The sequence below is a fragment of the Neophocaena asiaeorientalis genome, unplaced genomic scaffold (genome assembly GCF_003031525.2).
Source record: "Neophocaena asiaeorientalis asiaeorientalis breed wild unplaced genomic scaffold, Neophocaena_asiaeorientalis_V1.1 scaffold30, whole genome shotgun sequence".
Lineage (NCBI taxonomy): Eukaryota > Metazoa > Chordata > Mammalia > Artiodactyla > Phocoenidae > Neophocaena > Neophocaena asiaeorientalis.
Genome location: NW_020174923.1, coordinates 12,096,809 through 12,115,764, shown reverse-complemented (window position 1 = coordinate 12,115,764; position 18,956 = coordinate 12,096,809). Strand labels below are relative to the sequence as shown.

At 55.6% G+C, this 18,956-nt stretch overlaps 1 protein-coding gene across 1 annotated transcript; it reads left to right on the top strand.

Annotated features, from left to right (window-relative positions):
- Nucleotides 1-584: 584 nt before the first annotated feature.
- Nucleotides 585-3,916, top strand: RFNG (RFNG O-fucosylpeptide 3-beta-N-acetylglucosaminyltransferase). The gene is made up of 7 exons (XM_024761241.1): nucleotides 585-654; nucleotides 1,178-1,280; nucleotides 1,413-1,566; nucleotides 1,868-1,956; nucleotides 2,046-2,211; nucleotides 2,786-2,871; nucleotides 2,945-3,916. Exons 2-7 carry the CDS (start codon nucleotides 1,240-1,242, stop codon nucleotides 3,024-3,026), a joined length of 618 nt encoding a protein of 205 aa, XP_024617009.1. The 5' UTR covers nucleotides 585-654; nucleotides 1,178-1,239; the 3' UTR covers nucleotides 3,027-3,916.
- The last annotated feature ends 15,040 nt before the right edge of the window (nucleotides 3,917-18,956 follow it).

Below are 18,956 nucleotides of genomic sequence, written 5' to 3'. Positions count from 1 at the left end.
TGCCCCGAGATCCCAGCTCCCCGGATTCCTGACCTTGGGACCCCGGGCCCGGGACCTCCTCCATCCCTAGTCCCGGCACAGCCGCCCCCCGGACTCCGCCCTCAGGACCTCCACCGCCGGGATCCTCCACCCGGGACTCCTACCCCGGCATCCTTGCCTTGGGACCCCGCGCCCTCATCTCCAAACTGGCAACCCCGCCCTGGACCTCATCCAGGATAACCACCCCAGGACCCCCTACCCACCGCTGTGTCCCTAGCATGGCAGTCAGGCCGCAGGCCTGAGTATACAGAGACCCAGGACCCTCAGTGCCCACCCTTTCCTGTCCTTTCTCGGGCTCCAGGCTTGGGTGGATTTTCCCAGCTGACACTGGGCTGAGACCACAGAAACTCCTCCAGCAAGAGCAAGCCTGGCCCCAGCAGCACTGGGGATGCTGAGGGTACTAGCAGGCTGTCACTGGGACACCGCCCTCCCTTCTCCTGGACCCCATCCCTTCCAAGCCCACCCTTGCCTCTCCAGCTTCACCCTTGCTCACAGGGCCAAGGCCCTGCCAGGCCCAGAGTCCCTGGGAGGTGCCTCTTGAAACCTCACAGGTTATTTCTCTATAGACGTTCATCTTTACCGACGGGGATGACCCTGAGCTACAGCTCCAGGAAGGTGAGTGCCCTCCCCAGCCCAGCCCTGCTGGCGTGTCTGAGGGCCTCCTTCTCAGCTATCCTTTGGTTCAGTGGGGGGTTAAGTGACCTGTCCAAGGCTACACAGCTGGTAGAGGACAGAGCCTGGAGTCCAGGGCCCCACCCTACCAGCCATGCTCTGCCTCCCTCAGCCACTGGCTGACTTCCCAGTGCCTCTGGCTGGAGTCATGGCCCCTGAAGATGGGCCAGCAGGGAACCATCCTTTCCAGTCCTGCCCAGAGCAGTGTGGTCCCACCCCAGTCCTATTTCCTGGTGGGTTTTCTCCCGTGAGATTCCAAGTGGTCGTCATCTGCCCGGACCTCGGAGGGCAGCAACAGGATCAGCTGAAGGAGGTCAAGACAGAGCTGTGATTGGGTCCGACTTCCAGACCTTGAACAGGACAGGCCCTGTGCCGACCAGCTAGCCGCATTTTGCCCGACTTCAGTGGGGTGGGCTGGCAGCAGGCCTCACCCCAGCCCTCATGCTTCCATCTCTCCAATGGGCAGGCAGCCATGTCGTCAACACCAACTGCTCAGCCGTGCACACACGCCAGGCTCTGTGCTGCAAGATGTCAGTGGAATACGACAAGTTCATTGAGTCTGGACGCAAGTATGTGGTGGCCACGCCCATGCCCCCTGGAGACTCCAGGGCTGAGTGAGAGTCCGGGCCCCCACCTGGGCCAGGGGCTCCCCCATCCCCACCCCCTGAGCCCGGCTCACTCTAGAGACTGCACGTTCCCAGGTGGTTCTGCCATGTGGACGATGACAACTACGTAAACCCCGAAGGCCTGCTGCAGCTGCTGTCCACCTTCTCACCCAGCCAAGACGTCTATCTGGGGCGGCCCAGCCTGGACCACCCCATCGAGGCTACCGAGAGGGTCCAAGGAGGTGGAACCGTGAGTGCTGGGGCCGGGGAGGGGCTGCTGAGAACATGGAGACTCTAGCAGGGAAGGGCTGGGACAGGTGCCTGATCCACCCAGATGCAGTGTTTCAGGAAGTGGGGTAAGTAAGGTGGGACTGCGGGAGGGGCTGGGACCACAGGCAACTGGGCTGTGGAAGCCCCGGTGTCCTTGTGCCCTGGGAAGCTTCTGCCAATTAACCAGGGAGTCATTAAGGAGCAGCTTGGGGACGACCCTTGGAGTGCCCAGACGAAGAGTTGGGGTGAAGAGACCTGATCGGTGGCTCCCTTCCCTTCAGGTAACCACGGTCAAGTTCTGGTTTGCTACCGGAGGGGCCGGGTTCTGCTTGAGCAGAGGCCTTGCACTCAAGATGAGCCCATGGGCCAGGTGAGTGAAGGCCAGGCAGGCGCTGGCTGCCGCAGATGGAGCTGCCCAGGGCTGGGGAGGCACTGACCTGTTCCCCCTCCGCTCCCCAGCCTGGGCAGTTTCATGAGCACAGCCGAGCGGGTGCGGCTGCCGGACGACTGCACGGTGGGCTACATTGTGGAGGGGCTGCTGGGCGCCCGTCTGTTGCACAGCTCGCTGTTCCACTCCCACCTGGAGAGCCTGCAGAGGCTGCCGCCCGACACCCTGCTCCAGCAGGTAGGCGCGCTGGGCCCCTGCTGCCTCCGCAGGTGTCCCTGCCTCGGGCCCCTGCCCCCACCTGGCTCCCCAGCACCCAGATGGGCTCCCGGCTGAACAAGGGCTCAGGGCGGGAGTAGGTTCCAGTGCTGCGGCAACTTTGCCGTGGACCCTGGACCCTGGCTGCTGTGACCCAGGGTCCTGGCTGTAGGGGGCTCCCAGGCTCATACGGGGGCTCTTTTGTAAAGAACAGCTGCTGCGCCTTCCCAGGTGGGTGGGCCCAGGGCACCTGGGCCATGGGCAGTGGTTCAGGGGTGACAGGAGTCACAGACCTGGCCCAGGGAGGGGGGATCAGCTTTGGGCAGGGGGTTGGGGACCTCTCGCCCCTACACATGCACCAGCCACCTCCCTGAGGTGTCTTCTGTGCTGGCCACGCCTCTCAGCCCCCATCACTCTTCAGTGCTCTTCCTGAGCCTGCCCTGAGAGCGCTGAGTGGGAGGCGCTAGGAAACCAGGAGGCCGAGTGGTATCTCCTGTGAAGGATGGGGTGGGAGGCACTGGCCCGGAGAGTGACTCTCCCTCCTCCTCTCTCCCAGGTCACCTTGAGCTATGGGGGTCCTGAGAACCCACATAATGTGGTGAACGTGGCCGGAGGCTTCAGCCTGCAGCAGGACCCCACGCGGTGAGCCGGCAGTGGGGAGGAGTGCTGGGGCCAGCCCACCCGTCTTGCAGCCTGACTCCCACTTCCCTCCCAGGTTTAAGTCCGTCCATTGCCTTCTTTACCCGGACACGGACTGGTGTCCTGAGCAGAAGCAGAGTGACCTCACCTCTCGGTGAACCTCGACGTCCGACCCAAATATGCCTCTGGCTCTGCCCCAGGTGCAAGTGGGTGACACCTGCCTGAGGGAGCAAGAACAGTGCTGTCCCGTCCTGGGCTCCAGGAGGCCACAGTCACGGTCTCATCCAGGGAGATGAGGGCGCCCAGCAAATACTCCAGCTGGCTTGGAGGCCTCCCCACAGCCCCGGGCAGGCCCGGGCGACCTGGCACTGTGGGAGAGGAGGACAGCGCTGTGTGCCTGCCCAGGGGCCCAGCCCCAGCTCTCACAGGAAGGGTCTAACCCTAGGGTCCGGGGACCTGGGAGGGGGCTGACATCTGACTCCCAGGGCTCCGTCCTGCTCCCCTCACCTGTTGGAGAGGGGACTCCAGGCCAGGGCTGTGTGTGAGATGCTGCAGCTTAGCAAAGGTGACTACAGATGCTTCACGCTCCGTTCCCTTGAGAAGCCGCCCTCCCCACACCAGGCTTTGGAGCCCAGACAGGGCCTCTCTGTTTCTGAGCGGAGCCGCACTCAAGGATGCAGGCCCTCTGGCTGGCTGTGCTCTTGGGCACAGCTTACTGCTAACCAGGGCATCTCCATTCAGAGGCCACCTTCTTGGGGGCCATCGGCCAAGGGGTTCTTACTGAGGGAACTTGAACTTTTCTCCACTCTGACTCATTGCTCAGTACTGGTCCTCCCTTCCTGCACCCTGGGCCCCAAGTCCATGAAACAGCAGGAGCCTTTTGTGTGAGACCCTCTCTGCAGTGAGGCATCCCCATCCCACCAGCTGACCCACCTTGACCTTGACGGTGCCTTTCCATGGGAGGAGGAAACAGAACAAGGGGAGCCAGCGCCTGCTTTCTGGTCTCTCGCTCTGCTATTGCAACGAGTGAATAAAGCCTTGATTGTTACTCTCTGTCGGTCATTGTCTTAATTAACCAGTGGCACCTGGCAGCTCAGCTCCGGATAGGGCCACACAGCATCCAGCTCCTCCCCCTGAAGGCTCTGCCCCAGACCAGCTCCACGCCAGGCAGATCTGCGTTCCTTACCACACTGCCAGTGCAGCCAAGCCTTAAGCTGCCCACTGGGCTCTCCAGTGTGAGTTGGAGAGTATGTGGCGGGGGGCGGGGGGGCCTGCAGGGAATGATGGAAACATGACAGAACTTGCCCCAGGAGGCAGACCGCCTGAGTGTCATGCTTGCTTTTTCAGCACACTGTGGAAGTAGCGTGTGTGTGTGCATGCACAGACGTGTACACGTGTATGTGCCTGGGTGAGCACATGTGTGCGTGCGTGTATGTGAGAATTGCTGTGTAAACGTATGCATGTGGGTACGAACGTGTGTGGCTGTGTGTGTGTGTGTGTGTGTGTGTGTGTGTGTGTGTGTGTGTGTGGCAGGCCAGCAATACCCCAGTAAGCAGGTTGGAGTCAGCATGGGCTGAGTGGTCAGACCAAGGTCCCTTGGAGAGGGGTTTATGGCAGGTCACTGGGAACTGTCCATGCTCAGCAGTCACCTCCCCTCACATTCCCAGATGTGAATGTGTAACAGCCCCCGAGACCTAGACACACACTGAGCCTCCCAGACCGCAGCCCATTGGGGCATCCACACAGCACAGACCCAGGACAGCATCAGTTGGACCAAATTGCCCCTCCCCCAGCTGGAGCCACCTCAGGTCTGGATCTCCAGGCTCGACCACCTCGGAGGCACAGACTCCTCCCTCACCAGGTGCAGAGAAATAGTCACCCCCAGCCCTCCAGCACCCTCTAAGGGGAGGTGGGACTGGCTAGCACCCTGAGGCTGCATGATCTGCCCAAGTGGGCGGTCCATTTATTGTTCTGAGAGAGAAAAGCCTGGAAGGAAACACACCAAAATGTTTACGTGATTGTCCCTGAAAAGTGCAAAAATTGATAAAAATGTTTTTTTCTCTTCCCACTTTTTGTTATTTTACAAATAACAAAATATGTCGTATAGTACACATATAATAGATCTATAATCAAAGTTAAAATTTTGTTAATTAAGGTTCAAAATTAAATTGTGTGTACTTGGCCCTCCATCTAACTTTTTTTTTTTTTTTTTGTGATACGCGGGCCTCTCACTGTTGTGGCCTCTCCCGTTGCGGAGCACAGGTTCCGAACGTGCAGGTTCAGTGGCCATGGCTCACGGGCCCAGCCGCTCTGCGGCATGTGGGATCCTCCCAGACCGGGGCACAAACCCGTGTCCCCTGCATTGACAGGCGGACTCTCAACCACTGCGCCACCAGGGAAGCACCTCCATCTAACATTTTTTTGGACAACTATTTACTCAGCATCAGTCCATCCCATGTAATTGCATGCCAGGCACTGAGCAAGCACAGAGGAATGGTGACCTGCAAAATGGACCAGCTCCCCAGGGCTGGGGAGAGTTGGGGTGTATGGGGCATAACCACTGATGGGTATGGGCTTACTTTGAGGGGATGAAAAGTCAATCCTCGTTATTTGCAGACACTGTGTTTCCAAATTCACCCACATGATAAAACTTATTTGTAACCCCAAAATCGACATCTACTTTCCTGGTCATTCTCAGACACGCAAACAACGGTGAAAAAAATTGAGTTGCCAGACGTGCCCATCCCCAGCTGAGGCTTAACTAGGTGAGGCTTGGCCCCAGAGACTCCGAGAACATAGAAACAGTAGGGGGCAGTGCAGAGTAAAGCAAGAAACCCAGTGGGAATTAACTTCATTCTGGAATTAGATTATGGTGATGGTTACACAATTCTGTGAATGTAATAAAAAAAAAAAAACTAGTGAATTATACACTTCAAAACTGTACATTTTTGATGTGTGAGTGATGTCTCAATAAAGACGTTATTTAAAAAGTAGCCAAGATGAAATTAAAAATTGAAATAGCCCTATATTTATTACATAATTTGAATTGAACAAAAACATTCCCATAAAGAAATCTCCAGGATCAGACGGTTTCATTGGTGAATTCTATCAAACATGTAGGGAAGGAATAACATCAATCTTACACACAGTCTTCCAGAAAATAGATGAGGACATTTTCCAATTCGTTTTATGAGGCCAGCATTACTCTGGTACCAAAATCAGCAAACACATTACCAAAAAAACTGACCAGCTGAATCTAAACTTTATATGGAAATGCTAAACACATAGAATATAAAAAGCAACCTTGGGGCTTCCCTGGTGGCGCAGTGGTTGAGAGTCCGCCTGCCGATGCAGGGGACACGGGTTCGTGCCCCGGTCCGGGAAGATCCCACATGACGTGGAATGGCTGCGCCCATGAGCCATGGCCGCTGAGCCTGCGTGTCCGGAGCCTGTTGCTCTGCAACGGGAGAGGCCACAACAGTGAGAGGCCCACGTACCGCAAAACCAAACAAACGAAAAGCAACCTTGAAAAAGAACAAAGTTGAAGGACTTACACAGCCTGACTTCAAGACCTACTAGGAAGTGCCGGAAAATTAATCTGTAGGGACTTCCCTGGTGGCGCAGTGTTTAAGAACCCGCCTGCCAGTGCAGGGGACACGGGTTCGAGCCCTGGTCCAGGGAGATCCCACATGCCATGGAGCAACCAAGCCCGTGCGCTGTAACTACTGAGCCTGCACTCTAGAGCCCAAGAGCCACAACCACTGAGCCTTCGTGCCACAACTACTGAAGCCCACGCTCCTAGAGCCCCTGCTCCGCAGCAAGAGAAGCCAGGGCAAGGAGAAGCCCCCACATCACAGCAAAGAGTAGTCCCTGCTCACCACAACTAGAGAAAGCCCGTGTGCAGCAACAAAGGCCCAAGGCAGCCAAAACTTTTTTTAATATTAAAAAAATTTTTAAATCTGTCGATCTAAGAAATAAATGCAAATTTTTATTTGAACCAAATGTGAGGATTATAACCCAGGAAGAGCATCTCAGAAAGCTCTGAGAACTGTTCCACCCATTAGAAGTCAAGGCACAGTTATGTAAGTTTTAAGACAGAAGGCTGTACATCAAACGACGTATTATAGACAATTTACATGATCCAGATCTAAGTGTCATCCTGGTGGGTCACGTGACCCCATACAAGATCAGGAAGAAATGCTATCCCTGGGCTTCCCTGGTGGCACAGTGGTTAAGAATCCGCCTGCCAGTGCAGGGGACACGGGTTCGAGCCCTGGTCCGGGAAGATCCCAAATGCCATGGAGCAACTAAGCCCGTGAGCCACAACTACTGAACCTGCACTCTAAAGCTCGTAAACCACAACTACTGAAGCCCATGCACCTAGAGTCCGTGCTCCGCAACAAGAGAAGCCACTGCAATGAGAAGCCCGCACATTGCAACGAATAGTAGCCCCCACTCGTCACAACTAGAGAAAGCCCACGTGTGGCAACAAAGACCCAACACAGCCAAAAATAAATTAAATTAGTTTTAAAAAAACATTTAAAAAATGCTATCCCTTAAGGAGTTGTCTTGTTGATGATGGGAGAATGTTGGTCTTTACAGTTGAGCAGGTATTCCTGCTGATGGGGGAGGTTTGCCTGATGCCTAATGCAGATACACGGTGCACAGTGAGGGGAGAAGGGAGGTCAAAGAGCAGAGATTTATGTTTTGTTTGAATATCTCTTGTCTTGCCATAAAAATATGACTTTCATTTCACAAAACTACAGTATGGAGACTGTGATGCTGGCACTGGGACCAACAGATGGATCCGTGGGACACACAGCAGAGCCCAGCCACAGATACATGCTTCTACTATCATAGAGTTCCCAACAGTGTCACCAGAGCAGTTCAAGGGGGAAAAGTCTTTTCAACAAATGGTGCCAGAATTAGTTTACTAATTAATTTTTTATATTTAAAAAAAAAAGAAGCCAACCTGGAGAATGTATGTCAGGATGCGCTAGAAACCACTAAGCCCTGGAAGCGTATTTGTTCACATCACACTGTGAGCTGCATGGGCGATGAGTCAGGAACTCAGGCTGCTTATATCCCTGGGGCCCAGCATCCTTGGATCGTCCAGGTGAAATGGAGGAGAAAGCGGGATGAATGCATACTAGATACACACCATCTGAGCCCAGTAGGGATGTTAATTTCCCATATGTCACTGGCTTGAAGAAGTCACATGGCCACCAGAACAGCCAGGGAAGCTGGAACAGGTAAAGAGTGCTGTGGCACCGATGTTACTGAATGCAAATTCATGTGCCCGATGAGTGAGGCCAAACATACCGAAACATCGGAGTTTGGAGCAGAGAAAGGTTGATTGCAGGGCCAAGCGAGGAAAACAAGAAAGGGTAGTTCAATGCTCAAAAAAACCTGAACTCCCCGATGGTTTTCCAGGGGAAGATTTTAATAGGTGAAATTTGGGGTGAAGGCTGCAGGGTGTGACTTTCTTCTGATTGTTTGGTGGTGAGGTAGCAGGGCAGTGTTCTAGGATCTTGGCTCAGCCTGAGGTTACAATCCTCTAACTCGGTGGGGGCCTTAGCTCCTGCAGAAGAGCTCAAAGATATTGTTACGTCTATTCCTTAAGGAGGAGCCAGGACCCTGCCCCAAGGCTGCACTATTGTTTCGTGACTGCTCCTCCTTTGTTTCTGCATCCCCTCCCTTCCCTGATTAGCTTTGAATCTGCCCTTTGGAACTCAGGGAAGGCCAAGAAGGCTGAACGAAACCTATTTCCTACAAAAAGGAACGGGACAGGGAAAGGATTTGTATTCAGCAGGGCCCTCAGGGTCCTGCTCCATCTCACTAAGTGGACAGAGGGAAAGATCCTGGGTCTCTGATGTTGCTGGTGACACGTTCTCATCATGCATTTGTTATTACAAGAGAAACATTTCAGCCAGTGTTAATCACCTTGTTTGCAGCTAGAAGCACTCCTAACTCATGTAGAATGTGAAGCAAAGTCCATAAGTACAAATCGGTTTTGGAAGGAGTAGTTAGGGGAAGAAAAATGAAATAAAAGAGGTGTTGGGCTGCACCCCACAGGCCTACAAGGCCTGTACTTACCCAGCTTCAAGATCAAAGAAAGAGCCCGGCGTCAGCAACAGAGACATCAGTGGTTTAATGGGTGGAGGAGCTTAAGTGTCCGAGACAACGTCCTAGAACGACACCCCGTCGTGTGCGGCGGGGCGGCAAGCAGGACATGGCAGCAGCCTTCGCTCCCAGGACGGTGTGTGTGGGGGGGGTGGTGACGGGACAGGGCAGGGAGATTACTAGTTATAGGGAGAATTGACATCAGGTGGGCTCATTAGTTACCAGGGAAACCATTAGAGGGGCACGCCCCTCACCACCCCTTTGATAAGAACGATCTCTAGCTGGGGCCTAGCGCAAGTATGTAGAAAGGTCAGTCATGTGAGTAGGGTGTAAGTGAAGCAGGCACTGGTCCTGCAGGGGATGTACAGAGAGCAAGAGGACAGCCATTTTGAGTGTCCTGACCACACAGGAAGACTATAAAAAATAGAGGAGATATGGAAGGAAGGCCCCTCAGCTTGAGAGGGCGGCTCTGTTACCGAGTCCAAGCTCGAACTGCTCACTGCACGGCAGGCCAATAACTTGAGAGACGAGGTGTTGGGGCAAAGGAACAGCAACTATTCAGAAAGCCAGCAGATCAAGAAGACAGTGGACTAGTGTCCCAAAGAACCATCTTCCCCGAGTTAGAATTCAGGCTTCTAATGCTAAAAGGGGAGGGGGGAAAGTTCTGGTTCTGGCCAGACTCTGGAAGGGCTGTGTTAATTTCTTCCTCCCTACAGCCATTCACAGGTGGGCCTGGTTGGGATATTTCATGTCAGCTAAACAAAGGTATTTTAGCTTCACGCTCTTTACCTGGGAGACATGGTTCCCAGTGATGGGCCATTATGTGTAATTTAAGCTAATAGGCAACATCCCTTTAGTAATTACCTTGCCATAGAATACAAGGCTCTTCCCTATTACAGCTCCTGGGTGCTGCACACAGTTATAAGGGAAACTCATCATTCTTTTTTTATAAATTTATTTATTATTTTTGGCTGTGTTGGGTCTTCATTGCTGCGCGGGCTCTCTCTAGTTGCGGCGAGCAGGGGCTACTCTTCCTTGTGGTGCATGGGCTTCTCATTGCTGTGGCTTTGTTGCCGAGCACAGGCTCTAGGCACACGGGCTTCAGTAGGTGTGGCACGCAGGCTCAGTAGTTGTGGCGCACGGTCTTAGTTGCTCCAGGGCATATGGGATCTTCCTGGACCAGGGATCGAACCCGTGTCCCCTGCACTGGCAGGCGGATTCTTAACCACTGCGCCACTAGGGACGTCCCATCATTCTTATATGTCTTTTAAGAGGAGGGGGAGAAGCACCTGTACTTTGAATCTCAGCCGGGGCACGAGAGCCTTTGGAAGCTTGACAGGCTGGAAGGTGTTGAATCAGGGTGACTCTGTTCTCCATGTGGGATGGGTTCCAAATCTCGTCCAGAGTTGTCACCTCCAAATAATTTCGTTGATATGTGCTGGGCACAGGGCTGCTATACATGCTGTGTCTCATCTCCGCACCAGAGCCTCCGCTGGCGGCTCAGGTTCTGACTGGAGCCGAAAGCTTTCTTCCCTCCCACCTGAGCTAGGGGTCTGGCTCCACCTACCCCTGAGGTGGCTTCCCCTTTCATTCTTTGAATATAGTTATAATAGCTACTTCAAAGTCTTGCTTGGTAAAGCCAGACAATTTTTTAATTGGTTGCTTTTTTTTTCTTGACTTTGAGTAACATTTTCCTGTTTCTCTTCATGTCTAGACAATTTTCATTGTGAATGACATGCCATAGAGAGTCTGGACTTGGTTATTTTCCACGGAAGTGTTGATGTTCGCTCTGGCAGGCAGCTTATTTACTGAGAAATCACTCTGCACTTGTTTGGGCTTGCTTCTGTGCTTCATCAAGGTCATCTGTGGAAAACCTATGGCATTTCCCAAGGGCCTCTAACTTAGTGGGATCTGGCCTCCAAACTCTTGTCTCTGTGCATGTTATCAAGGTCTCGGGGATTAGGATTGGAGTAAGTCTCCCTCTACTGGTCCTGACTGGTAAGGATCAGACTTTGCAGGCCTCAGCTGGATGCCCAGGGAGTGGACTAGATATTAATGAGCTGTGTCCACTCTGGCGGGGCCACAACTTGCAGGCCTCCAGCACTGCTTCACTCCTAGTAGCTCTGTCGTGCCCTTAACCTCTCTTGGGTCATCTCACCCTGTGTACACACAGCCCAGCCCTCAGCCATTGACTCAAAAGGAACTGCCACACAGACCTCTGGGCGCAGCCATCTCTCTGCTGCTGTGCCCTGAAGATTTCAGCTCCCTCAACTCCTCGAGTCCCGATCGGCCTTCTCTGCTTGGAAGGACCATGCATCTGCTTGGACTCCAGCCTCCACCCCTCGGAGGAGGTGAGGTGCCATCTGTGGGTCTCATCTCAGGGGTCCCACCCTCCAGAGATAGAAGTCTTGTGCTGCTTGTTATCCATTTCCTGAAAACAGTAACTGGGCCTCTGTTGTCAAGATTCATGGTTATTTACAGCAGGAGGGCTAGTGTGGGTACCAGTTACAACATTACCACTGGAAACAAATGTCTGCACGCATAATTTTGGTTTATGGAGAGGACAGTGTGTTGTACACCTCAGTCTCTTTCTGTCTTGTTCCTCCGCTCTGAGGGGCAAGTTACAGCAGGCCCTGAGGAGGCACTAGCTGGTGGGAGGGTCTGGTGGGGCCTAGGAAGGCAGATATGCATCTGCGCTGGGCCACTCCCCAGGGACACCATCACCTGGAGGAAGGACTCATCCTTTCCAAATGGCTGGGAGAGGCCGGGCTGCGTAGGGAGCAGGCAGAACTGCTGAGGACTGAGTGATCTGACCTGCAGTGTGAGAAACCCCTCCTCACCCCAGAAAGTTCTCCTGGACGGGATTGCAGGGTCCTCAGCTCCAGGTTCACAGTACTTGGGGCCCTGTGCCTCCAGGCGGGGGTCAACTCTTCCGTGAACTGCTAACTCCAGAAGAGTATGGGGCCTCTGTGCCCCACGGTGGGGCGGGGGCCACGGGAAGGCAGCTTGCCCACAGGGAGCTCGATGCCCCCTCCCTAGCTCTGCATCCTTGGCCACTCAGGCCTACTCCTCAGAATGGCCCGGCGGCTTTTCCCAGCGGTATCACCTTACTTCTGGCGCTCTCCTCTCCCGGGAGCACTTCCCTACCAGGAAGGGCTTAGTCCCTTGGCACGTCTCTTGGGAGAGCAGGGCCTCTCCCAGTCCACACTCTAATGCTCAGGCTATAATCCCATTATACTGGGGGCAGGGACCTCAGACCCTTTCCCACCAGAGAAGCTTCTGTGGATCCCAGGAACCCAGGAGCCTCTGGGGAGGGGGCCTCCTGGCCCAATAACCCTGGCACTCAAGCCTCCCTCTTATTTCTCCAAAACCCTGGTACTGAAGTAGGAGCTTCCTGGAGGGCAGAGCCCCAGAGCAGGGTTGGGGTTTCCAGGAGACAGCAGGGGTTGGGGGGTGGGACGTCCTGAGAAACACTGAGACTCAGCAGTGAGGAATCCCCCCCGATCCTGCCTCCTTGGCCAGTGCCAGGCATGGCCCCTCCACCCTGTGCCTACGCTGTGGGGCCCCCTCCCTGCATGTCCCTGTCCCCTCTGAGACGCTCAGCCCCGATAGCACAGGAGGGACTCACCCCTGCGGGGGAAGAAAAGAGCCACCAAGCCGACGTGGGAAGGACCAGAAAGGCCGTGGTCTGATGGTGACAGTCCGCCTCGTTGGAGGTGACCGCAGGTGCTGGCGTGAGGTCCTCAAAGGAGGCCTGCAGGAAGCGCTTTCTCTGTGGCATCTGTGGGCTTGAACGCCCCCCCTACAGAGGGGTTGCTTGTGGCAGGAAAGGCCTGGCAATGAGCCCACAGACACTCCTGGAGGCAAAGGGCCCCCAGCTGGGCTCCTGGGGTGGCCTGAGCCCTGGATCCCACTCCCTGCGCGGAGCACAGAGGCCTGGGGCTGGGATCTGACCTGGAGTGTTCTGCTCCCTGCACAGTCAGCTTGGCACCTTGGTCCTTGCCAGCTGCTGGCCACGCAAGGACTGTCCTGAGAGCCAGAAGGACCAGCACAGTGTCCAGGAAAGTGGGAGCCAGAAGGCCTCAGGTCCTTTCAATCCTGTCATTGCCCAGAAGAAAACAAACTATGTCCTTGAGGTGGCCCTTGGCTTCTCTCCAGGAGGGCGAGTATTTCTCCAGCCCCCACCTATGGTGACCTTCAAAGGCCACAGGACTGGGCCCAGCTCTCAGCACCTGGTGTGAATCTGGCCCAGCAGGATCCCCAGGAGCCTCCCCAAGACCAGGGAGTGGCAGCCGACCTAGGGGCCCCCACCACGGCCAACATGCCATTAGCCACCCTCCCCCGAGATCCGGCCCGTGTGGCCAGCTCCAGGGAGTGCCAGGGTTCTGTCCCCTCCTTAGCATGGCTGTCCTGCAAGAGGACCCTAAGCACAGTGATAAAGACACAGTCCAGCCTGGCTACTGGGTCAGCCCAGCGTCAAGAGTGAACATGCCCAAAAAATTAAAAAAGAATGAACCTGCTGATGTCCAGGGTCCTCTTCACTGTGCCGGCCGGACGAATGTGTGCTCGTATGCGTGCTCGCGTGTGCCTACACCTATATGTGTCCACGTGTCTCCCTGTGTGTCCCCATGCGTGTGCATGTGCTCACATGTGCATGGGCCCAAGCACGCACACATGAACGGTGACAGGAATGGTGACCGGCGCTCGGTGACCTGCACAGGTTTTCTCTCCTTCCCAGGGCCCCCTTACGCTTTCTCTCAGCTGCACCTGCCTCTTGCTTCATTCGGGAAGTCCCCCTGTGCTCTATGGGGTTCAGGTCCTCTTAATCTCCTCTTAAGGGTTCATGCCCTGTGTCTAAGAGGCCTCACTGTCAACAGTGCTCTCTTTTTTTTTTTTTTGCAGTACACGGGCCTCTCACTGTTGTGGTGTCTCCCGTTCCGGACGCGCAGGCTCAGCGGCCATGGCTCACGGGCCCAGCCGCTCTGCGGCATGTGGGATCCTCCCAGACCGGGGCATGAACCCGTGTCCCCTGCATCGGCAGGCGGACCCTCAACCACTGCGCCACCAGGGAAGCCCAACAGTGCTCTCTTGATAACAGTCCTATTGACAATAATAAAGCCATTTCCACCCGTCTTGGACGTGGGCCAGGCTTAGGGGCCCAGCGTGGAAGGCTTGACTGCTGTTATTGGAACTCACGCCCCTGTTCCCGTTCCTTCCCGCCCTCTCGATCGCAAGCTCCCTGGGCAGGCACAGCTCACAGCCCACACAGTTCTGTGTGGCTACACGTTGGCTGTCCCCCTTGTTTTAGAATGTGTCATTCATTCATTCATTCATTCATTCACTCTGTAGACACACGTTGGAAACACACTCTCTCCCAACTGCTAGGGAAACAGTAATGCAAAGAGCGGCCCCTGCCCTCCCAGGGTTCAGGTGACTGCAAGTGACGGAGCAGATGGAAGCGTGAGATTCGTACCAGTAGTGCGTGAGTCCAAAGGGGTGACCCTTGAGGTTGCTGACACCCCAGCTGGGCCCAGAAGCCAGAAGGTGAAGGGGGGCCAGCAGGGAGACTTGCAGGTCTAAGCAGGGCAGGAGCTGGGCAGTGAGCGAAGGTGACCTGGCCTTTGGGAGAGGAACACAGGGATACAAGCAGATCAAAGGCTCTTCATGCAGTAGAACCAGTGGGCCAGGAGGTGGGCCCCAGGCAAGCAGTGGAGGACAAGGAAGGGTTTGGAGCAAGTAGGGGCTCCGGACTGAGCAGTGGGCAGAGCTGGGACCACGGCTGTGGCTCTGGGTGGGGGTCAGGTGGCACAGCAGAGACACTGCAGCTCAGAGAGGAGCTACGGGCTCAGACCGAACAGCAAAACGGGGCAGCATCCGGATGGGGCATGGGAGAAACCCACCCACCCCTGACCCTGGCTGCGCCCAGGCGCCCTTGTTTGGGAGACAGGCTTGATTTCCAGGTCCAAAGGGTACAGTCCACGTGGAATTTTCTAGATGGCATCAAGCCCTGTCCAGCCTGGGCAGCAGGGTGGGGCCTGGCCTGCTTCCCAGGCACCCCTGTCGTGCACCCCCTGTCCCTGCTCTGCTGGGTGCCCGGCCCTCCCTGAGAGCCCCGTGGCCGTTCTTGCGCTCAGCCTGGATCCCAGCCTTTCCCAGCAGGTGCCCGAGGGCTGGCCCTTTGAGGGGGCCCCTTCCCCTCAGAGGCCGCTTGTCCCGGACCACGGCCAGCCCCAGCCTCAGCCCCACCCTGACCCCTGCTCAGATGTGCTCTACCTGTGATTACAGTTTTATTACAGCAAAAGGATACAGGAAATCAGCCAAAGGAAGAGACATAGAGGGTGGAATCTGGGAGGTCCGAACACAGAGCTTCCGCTGTCCTCTCCCGGCAGAGCCCTGACGTGTGACAGCACACACAGAGTATTGCCACCCAAGGAAGCTCTCCCAGACCTTTAGTTTTTACTGGGGCCTCATCACCTTCTGCCCCTGTGGCTGGCCATCCTTTAGACCCAGCCCTTCCCAGAGTCAGAACTGATATGCGTGTCCCAAAGCCCTGGGCACAAATCACACACTGGACCATCAGGTGGCCAAGGCTCCAGGCAACCGAGATGCTCCCATCAGGCAGGACAACGTGGGCCATGGAGATCCCACCCCAGGAGACGAGGCCAGGACCAGACCTCTCTGGTAAAGCTAATTCTTTAAATACACCTGATGCAAGAGGGCTGGGGTTTTCCACACAAGCTAGAGCGTCACGGGCACAGAGCACAAGCAAGCTTACATGGGTCAAAGAGGAGCCGAGGGCTTTCCTTTTGGAGACTCTGATGAGCCCATGTCAGGAGCACATGGGCCACCAGCTGTGTTTGGGGGGCATTGTGCACCCCCACCCCTGCCCCTTGGCTGCAGGGCCATGGCCTCTGGCCCCAGGGCAGAGGGCAGCCCCTGGAGGGATGGTTCTGGAGAATGAAGCACCCAGAATCAGAGGGATAGAAAAGCAGTCAGCAACGCAGTTGTGGGGGCAGGTGTCTGCGTGGTGTGTGTGCTGTGGTGTGTGTGGTGTGTGGTGTGTGCGGTGTGTGGTGTGTGTGTGTGCTGTGGTGTGTGTGGTGTGTGTGGTGTGTGTGGTGTGTGGTGTGTGGTGTGTGTGGGGTGTGTGGTGTGTGTGGTGTGTGTGGTGTGTGTTGTGTGGGGTGTGTGGTGTGTGGTGTGTGGTGTCTGTGGTGTCTGTGGTGTGTGTGGTGTGTGGTGTGTGTGGTGTGTGGTGTGGTGTGTGTGGTGTGTGTGGTGTGTGGTGTGTGGTGTGTGTGGGGTGTGTGGTGTGTGTGGTGTGTGTGGTGTGTGTTGTGTGGGGTGTGTGGTGTGTGGTGTGTGGTGTCTGTGGTGTCTGTGGTGTGTGTGGTGTGTGGTGTGTGTGGTGTGTGGTGTGGTGTGTGTGGTGTGTGTGGTGTGTGGTGTGTGGTGTGTGTGGGGTGTGTGGTGTGTGTGGTGTGTGTGGTGTGTGTTGTGTGGGGTGTGTGGTGTGTGGTGTGTGGTGTCTGTGGTGTCTGTGGTGTGTGTGGTGTGTGGTGTGTGTGGTGTGTGGTGTGGTGTGTGTGGTGTGTGTGGTGTGTGGTGTGTGGTGTGTGTGGGGTGTGTGGTGTGTGTGGTGTGTGTGGTGTGTGTTGTGTGGGGTGTGTGGTGTGTGGTGTGTGGTGTCTGTGGTGTCTGTGGTGTGTGTGGTGTGTGGTGTGTGTGGTGTGTGGTGTGGTGTGTGTGGTGTGTGTGGTGTGTGGTGTGTGGTGTGTGTGGGGTGTGTGGTGTGTGTGGTGTGTGTGGTGTGTGTTGTGTGGGGTGTGTGGTGTGTGGTGTGTGGTGTCTGTGGTGTCTGTGGTGTGTGTGGTGTGTGGTGTGTGTGGTGTGTGGTGTGGTGTGTGTGGTGTGTGTGGTGTGTGGTGTGTGGTGTGTGTGGGGTGTGTGGTGTGTGTGGTGTGTGTGGTGTGTGTTGTGTGGGGTGTGTGGTGTGTGGTGTGTGGTGTCTGTGGTGTCTGTGGTGTGTGTGGTGTGTGGTGTGTGTGGTGTGTGGTGTGGTGTGTGTGGTGTGTGTGGTGTGTGGTGTGTGGTGTGTGTGGGGTGTGTGGTGTGTGTGGTGTGTGTGGTGTGTGTTGTGTGGGGTGTGTGGTGTGTGGTGTGTGGTGTCTGTGGTGTCTGTGGTGTGTGTGGTGTGTGGTGTGTGTGGTGTGTGGTGTGGTGTGTGTGGTGTGTGTGGTGTGTGGTGTGTGGTGTGTGTGGGGTGTGTGGTGTGTGTGGTGTGTGTGGTGTGTGTTGTGTGGGGTGTGTGGTGTGTGGTGTGTGGTGTCTGTGGTGTCTGTGGTGTGTGTGGTGTGTGGTGTGTGTGGTGTGTGGTGTGGTGTGTGTGGTGTGTGTGGTGTGTGGTGTGTGGTGTGTGTGGGGTGTGTGGTGTGTGTGGTGTGTGTGGTGTGTGTTGTGTGGGGTGTGTGGTGTGTGGTGTGTGGTGTCTGTGGTGTCTGTGGTGTGTGTGGTGTGTGGTGTGTGTGGTGTGTGGTGTGGTGTGTGTGGTGTGTGTGGTGTGTGGTGTGTGGTGTCTGTGGTGTCTGTGGTGTGTGTGGTGTTTTTTTTGTGGTGTGTGTGGTGTGTGGTGTGTGGGGTGTTTGTTGTGTGTGGTGTGTGGTGTGTGTGGTGTGTGGTGTGTGTGGTGTGTGTGGTGTGTGGTGTGTGTGGTGTGTGTGTGGTGTGGTGTGTGGTGTGTGTGTGGTGTGGTGTGGGGTGTGTGTGTTGAGAGTGTGCTGTGTGTGAGACCCTCAGGTCTCATGTCCTTCTGCCCATCTCCTGACGGTCCTCTCACGGGTCTGTTGGCATCTGCTTCTCCTCACACAGCCCTTTCCCTCCCCCAGCCCTTCCCTACACCACCCCCTGCTCCTGGGCTCAGGGAGACTCGCTGGAGAAAGGATGGGGCCCAGGCCTGGCCCAGCCCCTGCTTGCTGGAGTGGTGGGTTGCATTCTCCACGATGTCTCCCTTCATCTGTGGCACTCCTCAACTCAAGGATAGTAGGACCGGCCGGTTGCTTCTAAGTGTACTGGAGACATACGGGGAAGGAACACTCCCAGCCCAAGGCCTGCTTAAGGGACTGAAAGTGTCTGGGGTGGCCCTGGAAGAAACCCGGGTCCTCGGTAGTTGCAGGGGAAGATTTCCAAAACCCCACCCAAAATCTCATGCTGAATTACAGCACAAATTGAATTCCTGGCCCTGCAGGGACCCTGTTTTAAAGCTGCAGCATCAATTGGCAATGAATGGGACCTGGAACAGTGAGATGGGGACCCGTGGGGGGACGCTTGGAGCCACTAAGTGTCGCTGGTTTCCCTTTCCTGGTGGAAGCAGCCCTTCCAGCCACCTTCCCTGGCGCTCAGTCGCCCTTCGCCTGAGGAACCGGAAACCGCCCACCCTGAGGTTGCTGTCTTGCAGGGAACTGCTGGTCCTTTCGAGCACACAGCCCACTGCCTCTCCCTCTCCAGACCCTCAACCAGAGGCAAGTCTCAGGGGGGCCTAGAGGGTAACAGTAACGTAGAAAGTGTGACCCGTGAAGGTCTGTGAGGCACACGGGAAGAACTGGACAGCTGAGCTGATTTATATCCACAGAAATGAGGAGAATGTATCCTCAGGGTGTAGGACCAGTGTAGAAGGAACAGGAAGTTGCATGAAGGTGAAGGTAGATGTGGGCTCACTTAGCAGGGCTCTTGGGCCCGTGGGTGACTGCAAGCAGTTGTGGGGCTCTGCTGGTGTGCTTGGTTGGTTGGCAAACCTGGACCCCATGATGGCAACTCTAAACAAACTGAAAATGTCAGAACGTCCATAGTAGATGGTAGAGAGCAGGGGGTCCTAAGGTGCAGAGAGATGAAATGTTAGAGTGGACTTATCATGTGAGACCTGCTCGCCCACCCCAGAGAGCCTGGAAGATGCACTTTTCACCACACTT

Excerpts from the sequence above, each read along its gene's own strand:
- RFNG (XM_024761241.1), top strand. The coding sequence starts at position 1,240 with ATGTCAGTGGAATACGACAAGTTCATTGAGTCTGGACGCAA. Across the intron at positions 1,567-1,867 it reads GGGTCCAAGGAGGTGGAACC|GTAACCACGGTCAAGTTCTG; the intron begins GTGAGTGCTGGG and ends CCTTCCCTTCAG. Across the intron at positions 1,957-2,045 it reads AAGATGAGCCCATGGGCCAG|CCTGGGCAGTTTCATGAGCA; the intron begins GTGAGTGAAGGC and ends TCCGCTCCCCAG.